Source organism: Entelurus aequoreus, linkage group LG12, assembly GCF_033978785.1.
Source record: "Entelurus aequoreus isolate RoL-2023_Sb linkage group LG12, RoL_Eaeq_v1.1, whole genome shotgun sequence".
NCBI lineage: Eukaryota > Metazoa > Chordata > Actinopteri > Syngnathiformes > Syngnathidae > Entelurus > Entelurus aequoreus.
The window spans coordinates 9,142,501-9,160,715 of record NC_084742.1 but is presented as its reverse complement, the minus strand read 5'-3'; the positions used below and the strand labels follow the sequence as shown (position 1 = coordinate 9,160,715).

General features: G+C 40.7%; 1 protein-coding gene across 6 annotated transcripts in view; it reads left to right on the top strand.

Annotated features, from left to right (window-relative positions):
* Nucleotides 1–18,215, top strand: part of celsr1a (cadherin EGF LAG seven-pass G-type receptor 1a) — a 193,211-nt gene that overhangs the window by 172,781 nt on the left and 2,215 nt on the right. For 2 of the 6 annotated variants that reach the window (XM_062064590.1, XM_062064586.1), the window contains 5 exons: nucleotides 68–198; nucleotides 7,804–7,904; nucleotides 7,971–8,114; nucleotides 15,699–15,974; nucleotides 16,039–16,426. In XM_062064590.1, coding sequence (XP_061920574.1) covers nucleotides 68–198; nucleotides 7,804–7,904; nucleotides 7,971–8,114; nucleotides 15,699–15,974; nucleotides 16,039–16,426 — 1,040 coding nt within the window. Of the gene's footprint in view, nucleotides 1–67; nucleotides 199–7,803; nucleotides 8,115–15,698; nucleotides 15,975–16,038; nucleotides 16,427–18,215 lie in introns of all 6 variants that reach the window. The other 4 variants (XM_062064589.1, XM_062064585.1, XM_062064588.1 and 1 more) reach the window with 3 other exon arrangements.

Genomic DNA, 18,215 nt, shown 5'->3' with positions numbered 1-18,215 from the left:
ATCGAGGTTCTACTGTACTACACCTTTTTTTTTTGTATTTCAAAGCTGACTTGACTGTGTTTTGCAGCGCTCCCTCAACTGTAACAACATGGAGGACAGCCATCTGTACCGCTCGGCCATCGGCGGGTCCACCCTCTCCCTGGAGAGCACGCTCAGGTCAGCAAAGAGCCGCAGCAGCTTCCTGGCTTACACACTCAGGTACAGCACGCGCACTGACAGCCTGGCCGCTTTTACTGTTGTCTGTGCATGTGTGTTGTCTTAACACTTAACACTTCCTTCCTTCTAATGCATTTATTAAGGCTTCTTCTTCTTTCACTCCATTGTGCAATACATCTGCTTGCATGGCGTTTGCCAGCGCATGCTACATATAAGACATACTGTATACCAGGGGTCACCAACGCGGTGCCCGCGGGCACCAGGTAGCCCGTAAGGACCAGATGAGTAGCCCGCCGGCCTGTTCTAAAAATAGCTCAAATAGCTGCACTTACCAGTGGACTGCCTCTATTTTTTAAATTGTATTTATTTACTAACAAGCTGGTCTCGCTTTGCCCGACATTTTTAATTCTAAGAGAGACAAAACTCAAATAGAATTTGAAAATCCAAGAAAATATTTTAAAGACTTGGTCTTCTTTTGTTTAAATAAATTCATACATTTTTTTACTTTGCTTCTTATAACTTTCAGAAAGACAATTTTAGAGAAAAAATACAACCTTAAAAATGATTTTAGGATTTTTAAACACATATACCTTTTTACCTTTTATATTCCTTCCTCTTCTTTCCTGACAATTTAAATCAATGTTCAAGTAATTTTTTTATTTTTTATTGTAAAGAATAATAAATAAATTTTAATTTAATTTTTCATTTTAGCTTTTGTTTTTTCGACAAAGAATATTTGTGAAATATTTCTTCAAACTTATTATGATTAAAATTCAAAAAAATAATTCTGGCAAATCCAGAAAATCTGTAGAATCAAATTTAAATCTTATTTCAAAGTCTTTTGAATTTATTTTAAAATTTTTGTTCTGGAAAATCTAGAAGAAATAATGATTTGTCTTTGTTAGAAATATAGCTTGGTCCAATTTGTTATATATTCTAACAAAGTGTAGAGTGGATTTTAACCTATTTAAAACATGTCATCAAAATTCTAAAATTAATCTTAATCAGGAAAAATTACTTATGATGTTCCATAAATTCTTTTTTTAATTTTTTCAAAAAGATTCGAATGAGCTAGTTTTTCTCTTCTTTTTTTCGGTTGAATTTTGAATTTTAAATAGTCGAAATTGAAGATAAACTATGTTTCAAAATGTAATTGTCATTTTTTGTGTGTTTTCTCCTCTTTTAAACCGTTCAATTAAGTGTAAATATCATTAATTATTAATAATAACATAGAGTTAAAGGTAAATTGAGCAAATTGGCTGTTTCTGGCAATTTATTTAAGTGTATATCAAACTGGTAGCCCTTCGCATTAATCAGTACCCAAGAAGTAGCTCTTTGTTTCAAAAAGGTTGGTGACCCCTGCTGTATACAGTGGGTAGGGAATGTATTCAGACCCCTTTAAAATGTTCACTCTTTGTCTCATTGCAGCCATTTGCTGAAATCAAAAAAGTTCATTTTATTTTCCATCAATGTACACTCCTTCTTGACAAAAAAAAATGGAAATATAGAAATGTTTGCAAATTTATTAAAAATAAAAACTCAAAAATGACATGTACAGAAGTATTCAGACTAATGCTCAATACTAGATATGTCCAATAATATCGGACTGCCGATATTATCGGCCGATAAATGCTTAAAAATGTAATATCGGAAATTATCGGTATCGGTTTCAAAAAGTAAAATGTATGACTTTTTAAAACGCCACTGTACTGAGTAGTACACGGACGTAGGGCGAAGTACAGAGCGCCAATAAACCTTAAATGCACTGCCTTTGCGTGCCGGCCCAATCACATAATATTTTCGGCTTTTCACACACACAAGTGAATGCAAGGCATACTTGGTCAACAGCCAGACAGGTCACGCTGAGGGTAGCCGTATAAACAACTTTAACACTGTTACAAATATGCGCCACACTGTGAACCCACACCAAACAAGAATGACAAACACATTTCAGGAGAACATCCGCACCGTAACACAACATAAACACAACAGAACAAATACCCAGAACCCCTTGCAGCACTAACTCTTCCGGGACGCTACAATATACACCCCGCGATATCCCCTACCCTAAACCCCCCCCCCTAACCCCGTCCCCCGCAACCTCCTCATGGTCTCTCAGGAAGAGCATGTCCCAAATTCCAAGCTGCTGTTTTGAGGCATGTTAAGAAAAATAATGCACTTTGTGACTTCAATAATAAATATGGCAGTGCCATGTTGGCATTTTTTTCCATAACTTGAGTTGATTTATTTTGGAAAACCTTGTTACATTGTTTAATGCATCCAGCGGGGCATCACAACAAAATTAGGCATAATAATGTGTTAATTCCACGCCTGTATATATCGGTATCGGTTGATATCGGAATCGGTAATTAAGAGTTGGACAATATCGGATATCGGCAAAAAAGCCATCATCGGACATCTCTACTCAATACTTTGTTGATGCAGCCTCAAGTCTTTTTAAATACTATCTAGGGGCAGTTTCTCTCATTCCTCTTTGCAGCACCTCTCAAGCTCCATCAGGTTGGATGGGAAGCGTTGGTTGTCACCCAGGATGTCTCTGTACATTGCTGCATTCATCTTAGTCTAATCAGGACAGCATTCCTCTGTGGAGAGAGGAGAACCTTCCAGAAGGACAGCCATGTCTGCAGCAAACCACCAATCAGCACCTGAAAGACTCTCAGATCATGAGAAATACAATTCTCTGGTCCGATGAGACAAAGGTTGACGTCTTTGGCGTGAATGCCAGCCGTCATGTTTGGAGGAAACCATGCACCGCTCATCACCAGGCCAATACCATCCCTACAGTGAAGCATGGTGGTGGCAGCATCATGCTGCGGGGATGGTTTTCAGCGGCAGGAACTGGGAGACTAGTCAGGGCAGAGGGAAAGATGAATGCAGCAATGTACAGAGACATCCTGAATGAAAACCAACGCTTCCCATCCAACCTGATGGAGCTTGAGAGGTGCTGCAAAAAGGAATGGGCCAAACTGCCCAAAGATAGGTGTGCCAGGCTTGTGGCATCGTATTCAAAAAGACTTGAGGCTGTAATTGCTGCCAAAGGTGCATCAACAAAGTATTGAGCAAAGGTTGTGAATACATGTGATTTGTTTAGTTTTTTTATTTTTAATACATTTTCAAAAAATGTTTACATTTCTGTTTTTTTCTGTCGAGATGGGGTGCTGAGTGTACATTAATGGGAAATAAAATGAACTTTTTTGATTTTAGCAAATGAAACAAAGAGTGAAAAATCTAAAAGGGTCTGAATACTTTCCCTACCCACTGCCCAAAATAGGATATTCCAATGCTTCCAACTTTTCAGAAGGCTTGGATGAGTCTGAAGTTTTTAAAGAGCCCTGACCTAACCCCATTATTCTACTCGCCACTTCCTAGTTTATTAATAATCAACTCAAAGCCTTTTTTTTTAGTGCTCATGTTCAACAGGTTCACACGTACCCGGCGTTACTTTACAGAGGAGTTTACCAGTTCTACGATTCGAGCCTTACTCGTAAATCTGTCATTTGGAGAATATGAGCAGGGGGTCAGTGAGTGCTGAAATGCCAAGAGGGGTAAAAGTTGTGGCGTGCTGCACGGTAGCAGAGACAAGATTTATGACTGACACACGCATGCATATTTGCCATCTCTCTGGGGTCAGAGTCCTCCAGCCTTGGAATGAACAGCTTCAGGTTCAGAGGAATGTTAGCAAGAACTGACATAACAAGTGTCTTCTCTCAAATGGATTATTAAGGAGGAAATGGCCTGCAATTGCTGAAATTTTTTTTTGCGGTGCCGAAAAGTTAAACGAATTCGGGCATCGCAACATATCATAGCATGAAAATAAGCAACATACAGTAGATGCTCCAAGTAACGCATTGTTTTTAAAATGTTATCTCTTCAAAACATGCAGAAAAATACATATCGTCTGAAAATATCAATGAAATCAAGATACAATTTGTTTTAAATAGTTAAAAGGTTTTATGGAATAATAAATCCTAAATCATCATACTGCATTTTATTATACTAGAATGCAAATGATGCATGTGTTTGGAAATGGATGATTTATTTAAACATTGCAGAAGAATACATGTCATAGAAAGATATTTAGGAAAATGCCAGTAAGATCCATTAAACATAAACTGAATCAATCTGAAATAGATTGTGCAAAACCCAAAACCAGTGAAGTTGGCAAGTTAAATAAAAACAGAATACAATGATTTGCAAATCTTTTTCGACTTATATTTAATTGAATAGACTGCAAAGACAAGATATTTAATGTTCGAACTGAGAAACTTATTTTTTTTTGCAAATAACCATTAACTTAGAATTTAATGGCAGCAACATGTTGCAAAAAAGTTGTCACACGGGCATTTTTACCACCGTGTTACATGGCCTTTCCTTTTAACAACACTCTGAGGAGACCAATTTTTGAAGCTTTTCAGGTGGAATTCTTTCCCATTCTTGCTTGATGTACAGCTTAAGTTGTTCAACAGTCCGGGTTCTCCTTTGTGCTATTTTAGGCTTCATATTGCGCCACACATTTTCAATGGGAGACAGGTCTGGGCTACAGGCAGGCCAGTCTAGTACCCGCACTCTTTTACTATGAAGCCACGCTGTTGTAACACGTGGCTTGGCATTGTCTTGCTGAAATAAGCAGGGGCGTCCCTTGGATGGCAACATATGTTGATCCAAAACCTGTATGTACCTTTCAGCATTAATGGTGCCTTCACAGATGTGTAAGTTACCCATGTCTTGGGCACTAATACACCCCCATACCATCACAGATGTTAGCTTTTCAACTTTGCGCCTATAACAATCCGGATGGTTCTTTTCCTCTTTGTTCCGGAGGACACGTCGTCCACAGTTTCCCGAAAAAATTAGAAATGTGGACTCGTCAAACCACAGTACACTTTTCCACTTTGCATCAGTCCATCTTAGATGAGCTCGGGTCTAGCGAAGCCAGCAGCGTTTCTGGGTGTTGTTGATAAATGGCTTTCGCTTTACAAAGTATAGTTTTAACTTGCACTCACAGATTTTGCGACCAACTGTAGTTACTGACAGTGGTTTTCTGAAGTGTTCCTGAGCCCATGTGGTGATACCCCTTACACACTGATGTTGCTTTTTGATGCAGTACCGCCTGAGGGATTGAAGGTCTGTAAAATAATCGCTTACGTGCAGTTATTTCTCCAGATTCTGTGAACCTTTTGATGATGTTACGAACCGTAGATGGTGAAATCCCTAAATTCCTTGGAATAGCTGGTTGAGAAATGTTGTTCTTAAACAATTTGCTCACGCATTTGTTGACAAAGTGGTGACCCTCGCCCCATCCTTGTTTATGAATGACTGAGCATTTCATGGAAGCTGCTTTTATACCCAATCATGGCACCCACCTGTACCCAATTAGCCTTTTCCACCTGTACGATGTTCCAAATAAGTGTTTGATGAGCATTCCTCAACTTTCTCAGTCTTTTTTGCCACTTGTACCAGCTTTTTTGAAACATGTTGTAGGCATCAAACTCCAAATGAGCTATTATTTGCAAAAAATAACAAAGTTTTTCAGTATCTTGTCTTTGCAGTCTATTCAATTGAATATAAGTTGAAAAGGATTTGCAAATCATTGTATTTTGTTTTTAGTTACGATTTACACAACGTGCCAACTTCACTGGTTTTGGGTTTTGTATTTTACACCCTCTCAGTTGTTTAAAATGGGTACAGTGGATAGCAAGTTATGTAATAAATGACCATCTAGTCCAGGAGTCACCAACGCGGTGCCCGCGGGCACCAGGTATCCCGTAAGGACCAGATGAGTCGCCCGCTGGCCTGTTCTAAAAATAGCTCAAATAGCAGCACTTACCAGTGAGCTGCCTCTATTTTTTAAATTGTATTTATTTACTAGTGTGACAATGCTAACTGTCGTGCGGCTTCTCAGGACCATCCAGGGAAGACATTGTCGTGAGACGGTTTAGACTTCTTTATTATTTCAATCACAGAGTCTTTTGCGTGCTTTTCAGCAGCTGCCTTTTTTCTCACGTGAGCACACGAATGGTTTCCTCCCGTCCGCCGTCTGCTTTTCAGCAGCACGTCGCCGTCGTTTGCGTGGCAGCAGAGGATGGTTTCCTCCCGTCCACCGTCTTTCTCCGTCTCCTCCCTTGATGTCCACGTCTCTCACCCTTTTATACGGTCCGAGAGGGTGATTGCACTGTCCACAGCTGCACGCTCCACGCACCTTATGCTGATTGCGGCGTCGCTCCCAGCGCGCCCCGCCTTGCCGTTCGCTCGTCCACGCCTCCTCGCCGCCATCTTGGAGCGGGCGCCGTCGGTCCGCCGGCCCCGCCTTCCCACAATTAGCAAGCTGGTCTCGCTTTGCTCGACATTTTTAATTCTAAGAGAGACAAAACTCAAATAGAATTTGAAAATCCAAGAAAATATTTTAAAGACTTGGTCTTCCCTTGTTTAAATAAATTCATTTATTTTTTTACTTTGCTTCTTATAACTTTCAGAAAGACAATTTTAGAGAAAAAATACAACCTTAAAAATGATTTTAGGATTTTTAAACACATATACCTTTTTACCTTTTGAATTCCTTCTTCTTTCCTGACAATTTAAATCAATGTTCAAGTAAATTTATTTTTTTTATTGTAAAGAATAATAAATACATTTTAATTTAATTCTTCATTTTAGCTTCTGTTTTTTCGACGAAGGATATTTGTGAAATATTTCTTCAAACTTATGATTAAAATTAAAAAAAAATATTCTGGAAAATCTAGAAAATCTGTAGAATCAAATTTAAATCTTATTTCAAAGTCTTTTGAATTTCTTTTAAAATGTTTGTTCTGGAAAATCTAGAAGAAATAATGATTTGTCTTTGTTAGAAATATAGCTTGGTCCAATTTGTTATATATTCTAACAAAGTGCAGATTGGATTTTAACCTATTTAAAACATGTCATCAAAATTCTAAAATTAATCTTAATCAGGAAAAAATACTAATGATGTTCCATAAATTATTTATTTAAATTTTACATGAGTTATTATTTGTACAAACATGGTGCAAAGTAATTCATAAATTGGTAAAAAAAAATGTTAGTGGCTAGCTAGTTAAAATGGGATATTGTGATTTCACAAGACTGTCTTAGAAGTGATCATTTGAAAATGTTCAATTTGAAAAATCTGCACTTAGAGAAAATATAAAAAATAAAGTGTTGCATATTGATATTTATCTGTTTCTATATATATTTAATGTGAGAAATCATTAAGATGATCAGTGTTTCCACAAAGATAAATATCATTAATTATTAATAATAACATAGAGTTAAAGGTAAATTGAGAAAATTGGCTAATTCTGGCAATTTATTTAAGTGTGTATCAAACTGGTAGCCCTTCGCATTAATCACTACCCAAGAAGTAGCTCTTGGTTTCAAAAAGGTTGGTGACCCCTGATCTAGTCAGAGAGATGTAGGTTGACTTTACATTCTTGAGGTTTATGATTTTTTCCTTTTTAATTTAGATATAACAACCTCTCCACAATGGCTGTAATTAGAGCATTTGTGCTATTTTCCTTTCTGTACATGAATGACCATATCCAATATACAGTATATCCCAACTAGTAAACTCATTCCTTGTCTTTCCTGCGCCACCTTGCTTCCCGTGAACAGGGAAGAGTCGGGCCAGAAGCCCAGCGTCTCATCCGGAACCGCGAAAGGCCACACTGATCTCGACGGGCCTCTCTTCCACAGAAGTGGCTCCAAGGCCGACGGTGAGTTCCTCGCCCGTTTCGAACCGCAACATCCGTGTGACCTCCATGTCGTCCACCCTGCGCCAGACTCCGACTCGGACAGCGAACTGTCGCTGGACGAGAACAGCTCCTCCTACGCCTCGTCTCGCTCCTCGGACAGCGAGGACGACGACATGGATGTCAAGCCCAAGTGGAATAACGAGAGGCAGCCTGTTCACAGCACGCCTAAAGGTAAACGCTGTACTTCAATGCTTACTTACAGACTCAGTCAGCACATACTACTCATCGTCCGAGGACCACTGACTCAGTTATATATAGTTGGCAGTGTTTCCCATAAACTGCCAAGATACCTGTGGCGGTGGGGGCGTGGCCATGGGCGTGGTCACATGACATCATCGAGTAATTTGCATAATTTACTACAATGATATGATTTTCTCTAAAAAGGCTCAAAAAATGTATACTTAGTAATTAATAATAACAGTTTTGTTTTAAATGACCATCCATCCATCCATCCATCCATTTTACAATATAATTACAACACTTTATGTACATATTTATATACAGATTTGAACAATAAGTTATTCACTGAAATATATTTATTAATTGTGGTTCTTACAAAAAATATATCTTATAAAATATAAAAGCTAAAATGTCTCTTAAAGCTCTGCCCCTTTAATTAGTGCATACTAAATAATTTAACTTTAGCCTACTACTACAACCATATTATTTACCAGCAACATAAAGTGAAACAGAGGCAGAGGTGTCCTGCCACAGTCAGTAACAAATAAACAGAAAACAGTAGTGGTCAAATACAAATAAGGCAACAAGAGAAGTATCCTACACTTCTCTTTTGTAAATCTGAACAGCCTCTATGGGCATCTACACCAACTATATGATTTGCCTGAGAAGCTGGACGGGACAAAAAAAAACAAAACATTTTTTTTATTTTTTTTTTATTTGTGGCGGACGTAATTCTTTCGTTGCGGGCCGCCACAAATAAATGAATGTGTGGGAAACACTGGTTGGTAAAGTTGTATTTTTGCCTCATTCCTGTGAGAATCCTGCGTATGACTGAAGCATTAAAGGGGAACTGCACTTTTTGGGGAATTTTGCCTATCGTTCGCAATCATTATGAGAGACAAAAACATACATGGCTTTTATTTAGTTTTTTAGGATTTTAATGATGATAAAAAAATGCTTGAAAGATGCGGATAATGAGAGTCAAGCGCTCGAAAACAACTTCAAAACCCTCCATCAACATTTTGTATACACACTGCATGTAATAATAATGTAGTAACAGACACGTTCATAACCAGTGTTGGGACTAACGGTTACTGTAATGCCGTTAGTTTCGGCGGTAACTAGTAATCTAACACGTTATTTTTTATATTCAGTAACTCAGTTACCGTTACTACATGATGCGTTTCTGCGTTATTTTACGTTATTTTTTATGTAGTATCGGCTAGAAACAGAAGATCTGAGTGTGTTTTATTGGAGCGCTGCGGTGTCGTCGTTCTGAATCTTCTTGTGTCACAAGAAAGAGGCGCGCTGTGTGTGTGTCTGGGTGTGGGGAGGGGGTGCGCGCAGCAGCATTGGTGAGGGAGGGGCGGAGACAGAGAGAGCGAGAGAGTTATGATAAACGCGCATGCGTCGCCAGGCTCTGCTTTTTATAGATGGATTTATCAGATTTAATTTTTTATTATCTATAGCAGTGGTGTCAAAAGTGTGCCCCGGAGGCCATTTGCGGCCCGCAGCTAATGTTTTAAAGGCCCACGGCACATTCTGAAAATACTATTAAAATAAACAAAAACGTAACAAAAGTGAAATAAAAAAGCTTGAAGGTGAAATGTAATTTAGAAAAAGTTGCAATGTTGACTAATAAAACAAAGCTGGGTTTTTTTCTTTCAAACTGTCATTGCTCAAAACATAATATTGAATCAAAATCAATGTTGTTATGAATTATTGACCTATCCAAGGTTCCGATTACTTCACATCAAATATTCCACTTTGAAAAATATTTTTGGTGGAAGATTTTGCATATTTTGTGTGTTTGCCATTAAAAACATAGTTTTGTTTGACAAAAAAGGGCGGAAAACAAACAAAAAAACAACATAAAAAAAACTAAAACATTTTGAAATGAGGAATAGATCTGAAGTTGATGTAGACTCCAGAGATTTAAGCGTTAAATATAAAATGTATGCGGACTGTCTGATTGTGGCGGTCCGCTCCCTGTATGATCAGTGCCAGAGCTTGGTCCGCATTGCCGGCAGTAAGTCGGACACGTTTCCAGTGAGGGTTGGACTCCGCCCAGGCTGCCCTTTGTCACCGATTCTGTTCATAACTTTTATGGACAGAATTTCTAGGCACAGTCAAGGCGTTGAGGGGATCTGGTTTTGTGGCTGCAGGATTAGGTCTCTGCTTTTTGCAGATGATGTGATCCTGATGGCTTCATCTGGCCAGGATCTTCAGCTCTCACTGGATCGATTCGCAGCTGAGTGTGAAGCGACTGGGATGAGAATCAGCACCTCCAAGTCCGAATCCATGGTTCTCGCCCGGAAAAGGGTGGAGTGCCATCTCCGGGTTGCGGAAGAGACCCTGCCCCAAGTGGAGGAGTTCAAGTACCTCGGAGTCTTGTTCACGAGTGAGGGAAGAGTGGATCGTGAGATCGACAGGCGGATCGGTGCGGCGTCTTCAGTAATGCGCACGCTGTATCGATCCGTTGTGGTGAAGAAGGAGCTGAGCCGGAAGGCAAAGCTCTCAATTTACCGGTCGATTTACGTTCCCATCCTCACCTATGGTCATGAGCTTTGGGTTATGACCGAAAGGACAAGATCACGGGTACAAGCGGCCGAAATGAGTTTCCTCCGCCGGGTGGCGGGGCTCTCCCTTAGAGATAGGGTGAGAAGCTCTGCCATCCGGGGGGAGCTCAAAGTAAAGCCACTGCTCCTCCACATCGAGAGGAGCCAGATGAGGTGGTTCGGGCATCTGGTCAGGATGCCACCCGAACGCCTCCCTAGGGAGGTGTTTAGGGCACGTCCGACCGGTAGGAGGCCACGGGGAAGACCCAGGACACGTTGGGAAGACTATGTCTCCCGGCTGGCCTTGGAACGCCTCGGGATCCCCCGGGAGGAGCTGGACCAAGTGGCTGGGGAGAGGGAAGTCTGGGCTTCCCTGCTTAAGCTGCTGCCCCCGCGACCCGACCTCGGATAAGCGGAAGAAGATGGATGGATGGATGTATCAATCAATCAATCAATCAATCAATGTTTATTTATATAGCCCTAAATCACAAGTGTCTCAAAGGGCTGTACAAGCCACACCGACATCCTCGGTGTCGAGTGGGTCTGACATAATATTGTGAAAGTCCAACACATCAGCGAAAGTCCAGTCCATGGTGGGGCCAGCGGGAACCATCCCGAGCGGAGACGGGTCAGCAGCGTAGAGATGTCCCCATCTGATGGACAGGCTAGCGGTCCACCCCGGAGCAGAGTAGAAAAGAAAAGAAAAGAAACGGCAGATCAACTGGTCTAAAAAGGGAGTCTATTTAAAGGCTAGAGTATACAAATGAGTTTTAAGATGAGACTTAAATGCTTCTACTGAGGTAGCATCTCTAACTTTTACCGGGAGGGCATTCCATAGTATTGGAGCCCGAATAGAAAACGCTCTATAGCCCGCAGACTTTTTTTGGGCTCTGGGAATCACTAATAAGCCGGAGTTCTTTGAACGCAGATTTCTTGCCGGGACATATGGTACAATACAATCGTCAAGATAGGCAGGAGCTTGACCGTGTAGTATTTTATACGTAAGTAGTAAAACCTTAAAGTCGCATCTTAGGTGCACAGGAAGCCAGTGCAAGTGAGCCAGTATAGGCGTAATATGATCAAACTTTCTTGTTTTTGTCAAAAGTCTAGCAGCCGCATTTTGTACCATCTGTAATCTTTTAATGCTAGACATAGGGAGGCCCGAAAATAAAACGTTACAGTAATTGAGACGAGACGTAACGAACGCATGGATAATGATCTCAGCATCGCTTGTGGACAAAATGGAACGAATTTTAGCGATATTACGGAGATGAAAGAAGGCCGTTTTAGTAACACTCTTAATGTGTGACTCAAACGAGAGAGTTGGGTCGAAGATAATACCCAGATTCTTTACCGAGTCGCCTTGTTTAATTGTTTGGTTGTCAAATGTTAAGGTGGTATTATTAAATAGATGTTGGTGTTGAGCAGGACCGATAATCAGCATTTCCGTTTTCTTAGCGTTGAGTTGCAAAAAGTTAGCGGACATCCATTGTTTAATTTCATTAAGACACGCCTCCAGCTGACTACAATCCGGCGTGTTGGTCAGCTTTAGGGGCATGTAGAGTTGAGTGTCATCAGCATAACAGTGAAAGCTAACACCGTATTTGCGTATAATGTCACCTAGCGGCAGCATGTAAATACTAAAGAGTGCAGGGCCAAGAACTGAACCCTGGGGAACTCCGCACGTTACCTTAACATAGTCCGAGGTCTCATTGTTATGGGAGACACACTGCATCCTGTCAGTAAGATAAGAGTTAAACCAAGACAAGGCTAAGTCTGTCATCCCAATACGCGTTTTGATACGCTCTAATAAAATATTGTGATCAACAGTATCGAAAGCGGCGCTAAGATCAAGAAGCAGCAACATAGATGACGCATCAGAATCCATCGTTAGCAATAGATCATTAGTCATTTTTGCGAGGGCTGTCTCCGTAGAGTGATTTGCCCTGAAACCGGATTGAAAAGGTTCACAGAGATTGTTAGACGCTAAGTGTTCATTTAGCTGCTGTGCGACAATTTTTTCGAGAATTTTCGAGATAAACGGTAGGTGGGACACCGGCCGGTAGTTCACCATGAGGTCAGGATCGAGGTTAGGTCTTTTGAGTAGAGGATGAATAACCGCTTTTTTGAATGCTAGAGGAACAGTACCAGAGGAAAGTGATAAGTTTATAATATTTAACACTGATGGACCTAATAAAACAAAAAGCTCCTTGATAAGTTTCCCAGGAATTGGGTCAAGTAAACATGTTGTTTGTTTTGTCCCATTTACACATTTTAACAATTCCTCCAATGTTATTTCATCAAAGAGAGAGAAACTATTTTGTAGGGCAATGTCCGTCGTATATACAGTCGTATTTGTGTTAATAGAGCCCAGTTGTAGCTGAGATGCATTGTCTTTAATCTCTTTTCTAATGACTTCAATTTTCTTATTAAAGAAATTCATAAAGTCATCTGCTGAGTGGGTGGAGCTACTGGGAGGAGTCCCTTGTTGGGTTAGCGATGCTACTGTACTAAACAAAAATTTAGGATCATTTTTGTTGAGGTGGATGAGATTTGAGTAATATTTAGCTTTAGCTGAGGTAAGCATGCGTTTATAAGTTATTAAACTATCACTCCATGCTTGATGGAAAACCTCAAGTTTAGTCGCACGCCATTTGCGTTCCAGCTTTCTACATGATAATTTCTGGGCTTTAGTTTCTTCTGTAAACCATGGGGTACGCCTTTTAGGGGCCCTTTTTAGCTTTAGCGGTGCTACACTATCAATGGTGTCACGCAGGGCGTCATTAAAGCTGTTAGTGAGGTTATCAATAGAGCCCACATAATTTGGGAATGGTGCCATTACTGAAGGCAGTAGGTCAGTAAGAGTCGTCGTTGTGGCAGTATTAATGTTGCGGCTGCTATAGTAGTTATTATTATTATTATTAGTTTGTTGACAATGAGTCAGAACTTCGAATTTTATAAGGTAATGATCGGACATTACTTTAGTGTACGGGAGTATCGTAACTTTAGAGGTGGTGACACCCCTGACAAGCACTAGATCTATCGTATTACCGTTGCGATGCGTGGGTTCATTTATTATTTGTGTAAGACCACAGCTATCAATTATAGTCTGGAGCGCCACGCATGGAGGGTCCGATGGGGTATTCATATGGATGTTAAAGTCTCCCATTATGATTATATTGTCGGCGTGCGTCACTAGATCAGCAACGAACTCTGAAAATTCATTGATAAAGTCCGAATAGGGCCCTGGGGGGCGGTAGATGACAGCCAGGTGCAGAGGCAGCGGTGTGACAAACCTCACAGTAAGCACCTCAAACGAGTTATATTTATTATTTAGGTCCGAGGTAAGGCTAAAGTTTTTGTTGTATATTAGTGCAACACCCCCACCCCTTTTAATGGGGCGGGCAATATGCGTTCCCGCATAGCCAGGAGGAGACGCCTCACCCAGCGCAAAAAAATCGTCTGGTTTGAGCCAGGTCTCGGCTAGACCAACGACGTCAAGATTGTTGTCTCTGATGACTTCATTAACTAATAACGTTTTGGAAGACAATGACCTTATGTTTAAAAAGCCCATATTATAGGTAGTGGGCTGTTTTGAGGAGTTTTTGTTGAAAGTATCCGTAGCAGCAATATTAATAATGTTACGTTTATTATGCATAGTGCACTTTAAATAATTTCGACCATATCTAGGAATTGATATGACAGGAATTTTTAGATTGTTTGCCACCTCAGTAAAATGCATGTCCACCTCTGACGCAGAAAAAACATTATGTGAGTTGTATATTATTCTAGAAGAATTGCTATGTGTGCAGGGATTATCCAGCCTGGCGCTGGCTAGTTCTAGCTTAACAGACTCCTTATTAGCGCTTCTTTGTGGATTAGCATTTAGCTTTTTCGTTAGCCCCGCTAACAACAACGCATTTAGCTTTGTTGTTAGCCCCGCCCGACACCCCCGCTTCTGCTTCCGAGCGCATCGCTTACGTCTCTTTCGCTGACGGTCTCCGCTGGTAGTCGACGCCGCTGCTTCAAAGGCCACTGCTGGATGTAGCTCGCGAAGAATTCCCAAGCTAGCGAGTAGGTCCATCGTACACGCATCTTTCAGCCCAAAATGGCCCGATCTCTCCACATCCAGAATCGTAAGTCGGTCGTAAGTGATCACGGAGTGAACACGCTGTGAGCCAGCCATGAAATTGACTGAATTGAGGGGTATTTTTGCCAAATCGGTCTACACTTCCAGGAGCGCTCGCAAGAAGCCGCTGCTCTGAAGCGCAGCCATCTTGTAGATGTATGCCCTGGCACACCATTATCATCATTTCATGACCCAAGCAAGACACTTTTTACACTTTTATACTGAAATAAATACACCTACAACTTATTAAATAAAAACATAGAAAAAACTACCAGCAGCGGTAAAGTTCAGATCCATGAAGGAAAGAAGAAAGTGAATGAATGTTTATAGCTGAATACATTTACATATGTATACAAAATTTACTGTGGGACCCCATTTTGAAAATTCCTAGCGCCAACACTGCTGTCAACAGAGGAGAAAAAAATGCTTTATTTAAATAAATATATTATTTATAAAGCAAGTTCGAGTATCATTGGCAAATTTTCACCTAGTCCCGTCCTTGGCGTGCTGCCCGCCTTGGCACGCATATATGTGTCCTCTTTTTGGGATTTCAGAATATGGTCAGCCTAGTATAGTACCGTACATGATTCATTAGTATCTCGGTACTATACTAATACTGGTATACCGTACAACCCTACTAGTTAGAGAACATACAACAGATAGCCTGTCCAGTACTGCCATTTATTGTTTTGGAAGTACAACTGCATTGCAAATGAAACTAAAATGTTGTGTTTGTTAAACGTACCGAAAATTGCTACCGTTGTGTATCGTATCGATTCAAATGTGAACGGTACCTGTCTTTAATAAGATGTAACTGTCATTAAGTGCTGTGATCTACCAGTTGCTGCATCCTTGCACTTGCTTACGCAATTATCAATTTCCTTCCAGTAGCCTCGGTGTCCAATCACGTGAAGCCGTACTGGCCCACGGATGCCACGACAGCCAGCGACAGCGAGGACCCCGGTGGTGAGGAGCGGCTGAGGGTGGAGACGAAGGTGAACGTGGAGCTGCACGCTGAGAATAAGCTCAAGCACAATGGAGAACGAGACAAGGAAGCGCCTCAGGATAGGGACAAGGAGACCAGCAGCAACGCGAAGGACACGACAGCGCCAACAACGCAGGCCGGTCAGACCAACAGCATCCAGCAACCAGAGCAGAGAAAAGGTGAGGGAAACACAGACCGGGTGAAAAATGAGCAACGCTGAGGTGGAACGTGTGTTGGACTCAGGTATCTTGAAGAACAAGATCAGCTACCCGCCGCCGCTATCCGACAAGAACATGAAGAACCGTCTGAGGGAGAAGCTCAGCGACTACAACTCCCCCACCATCACCTCCCCTTCGCCCAACAACAACATGGCCGCCCCGCAGACTCCCACTTCCGTCAACATCATGGCGCCGACGTCCCGGCGGACCTCCTTGGCCTCCAACGACGGAGGAGGAGGAGGTCGTCCGCCCGGCCACCATGACAACGGCTCCGTCGTCAAACCACCCGTCGCACCGCGGCCGCAGATTCCCGCCGAGGCGTTGCCGGCGGCGATCTACCGCGACACCAACGGAGGCGTGGCGATGCACTTGAAGTCGGGGACGCTCAACGGCGGCAACGGATCTGACTCCGAGTGAGTAACTTCTTTTGAATTTAAATCTGTTGAATAACCTTAATAACCCAAACATAAGACAACCCTTTTTTTGTAGTTGGTTTCTGTGTCTCACCAGGTCACTGTTGTGTGTGTGAGTGACAGAAAGAAAAGCTCTGATTTTTTTGTCTTATACGTGTCTTACGTTCGGGTCAATAGAGTACCGTATTTTTCGGAGTATAAATCGCTCCGGAGTATAAGTCGCACCGGCCGAAAATGCATAATAAAGAAGGAAAAAAAACATATATAAGTCGCACTGGAGTATAAGTCGCATTTTTGGGGGGAATTTATTTGATAAAACCCAACACCAAGAATAGACATTTGAAAGGCAAATTTTAAAATAAATAAAGAATAGTGAACAACAGGCTGAATAAGTGTACGTTATATGAGGCATAAATAACCAACTGAGAACGTGCCTGGTATGTTAACGTAACATATTATGGTAAGAGTCATTCAAAAAACTATAACATATAGAACATGCTATACGTTTACCAAACAATCTGTCACTCCTAATCGCTAAATCCCATGAAATCTTATACGTCTAGTCTCTTACGTGAATGAGCTAAATAATATTATTTGATATTTTACGGTTATGTGTTAATAATTTTACACATAAGTAGGGATGATGTTTGATAAGGAATTATCGAGTTCGAGCCTATTATCGAATCCTATTATCGAACCGATTCCTTATCGATTCTCTTATCGAGTCCAGATAGGTTGTTGTATATGGAAAAAAACACACAATATTTGGTTTAACAAAAGCTCACTTTTATTATATAATAAAAAAATAAAATCTAATAAATAAATAAATATTGACTGTTACCCACCTAAAAAAATAAAATAAAATAAATAAATATTGACTGTTGTTACCCAAAGTATATTAAGTGGGATTTTTCAGAGAAACAAATATATACAGTAACACAAAAACAACCTGTCTCTGTGATCACTATAGGTGTATAAATAATAATATAGTGTTAAATAAAATCAGTCCCTTGGGCACAAAACTGAAAATAATACAGCTCTCCAAAAAGTGCACTTCTGCTGCTATTTGACATAACTGTTTGTTATGATGCTTTGACATTTTTGCACTTTATTTCTTTATTGAAAGAAAATTCTATGAAGAGAAAAGTTGTTTGCAAATGTGGTTACAATGCTAATAAATGCAAAGTTAAAGCTAAAAAAATAAATACACTTTATTGAGTTAACATTATTTCTTTATGGGGGAAAAATGTTATGAGCTAGAGAATATAACAACTACACTACCCAGCATGCAACGGGAGTTACGAGCATGCGCGGTAGCCCCGAAAAGTGTTGCATGTTGCCACGCTGTGAAAGTAAACGTCAAGAACTCAGCCAACACGCATCGTCTGCATTATTTATAATTAGACAGACAACACATCTACAGTGTGATTTTGTTTTGTTTACAAGGAAACAAAAACAAAAGTTAAAAAAGGGAGATATGTTGTTTATATATGTATGTGCTGCGGTTGTTTTAAGAACGTTGTGACAGCTGCCGTAAAGGAGGTGCGTTGCTATGTTTCCGGTTGGTCGTAAAAGTGTTCGTCATGTGTTTTACCCTGCTAAAATCTCTCAGTAAAGTTATTCGATGGATTATAGCTTTTGTTTTTAACTTTATTACACCTTGGAGCGCTTTTTCCCGTCCATTGTTTTCCTGCTTTCGCCATCTGCGCCTAATGACTGAGCTACGTGATGTCCCACGGAGCATTTCTGGTCGGGACGGGATTCGAATAAAGAATCAACTCTTTTCCTT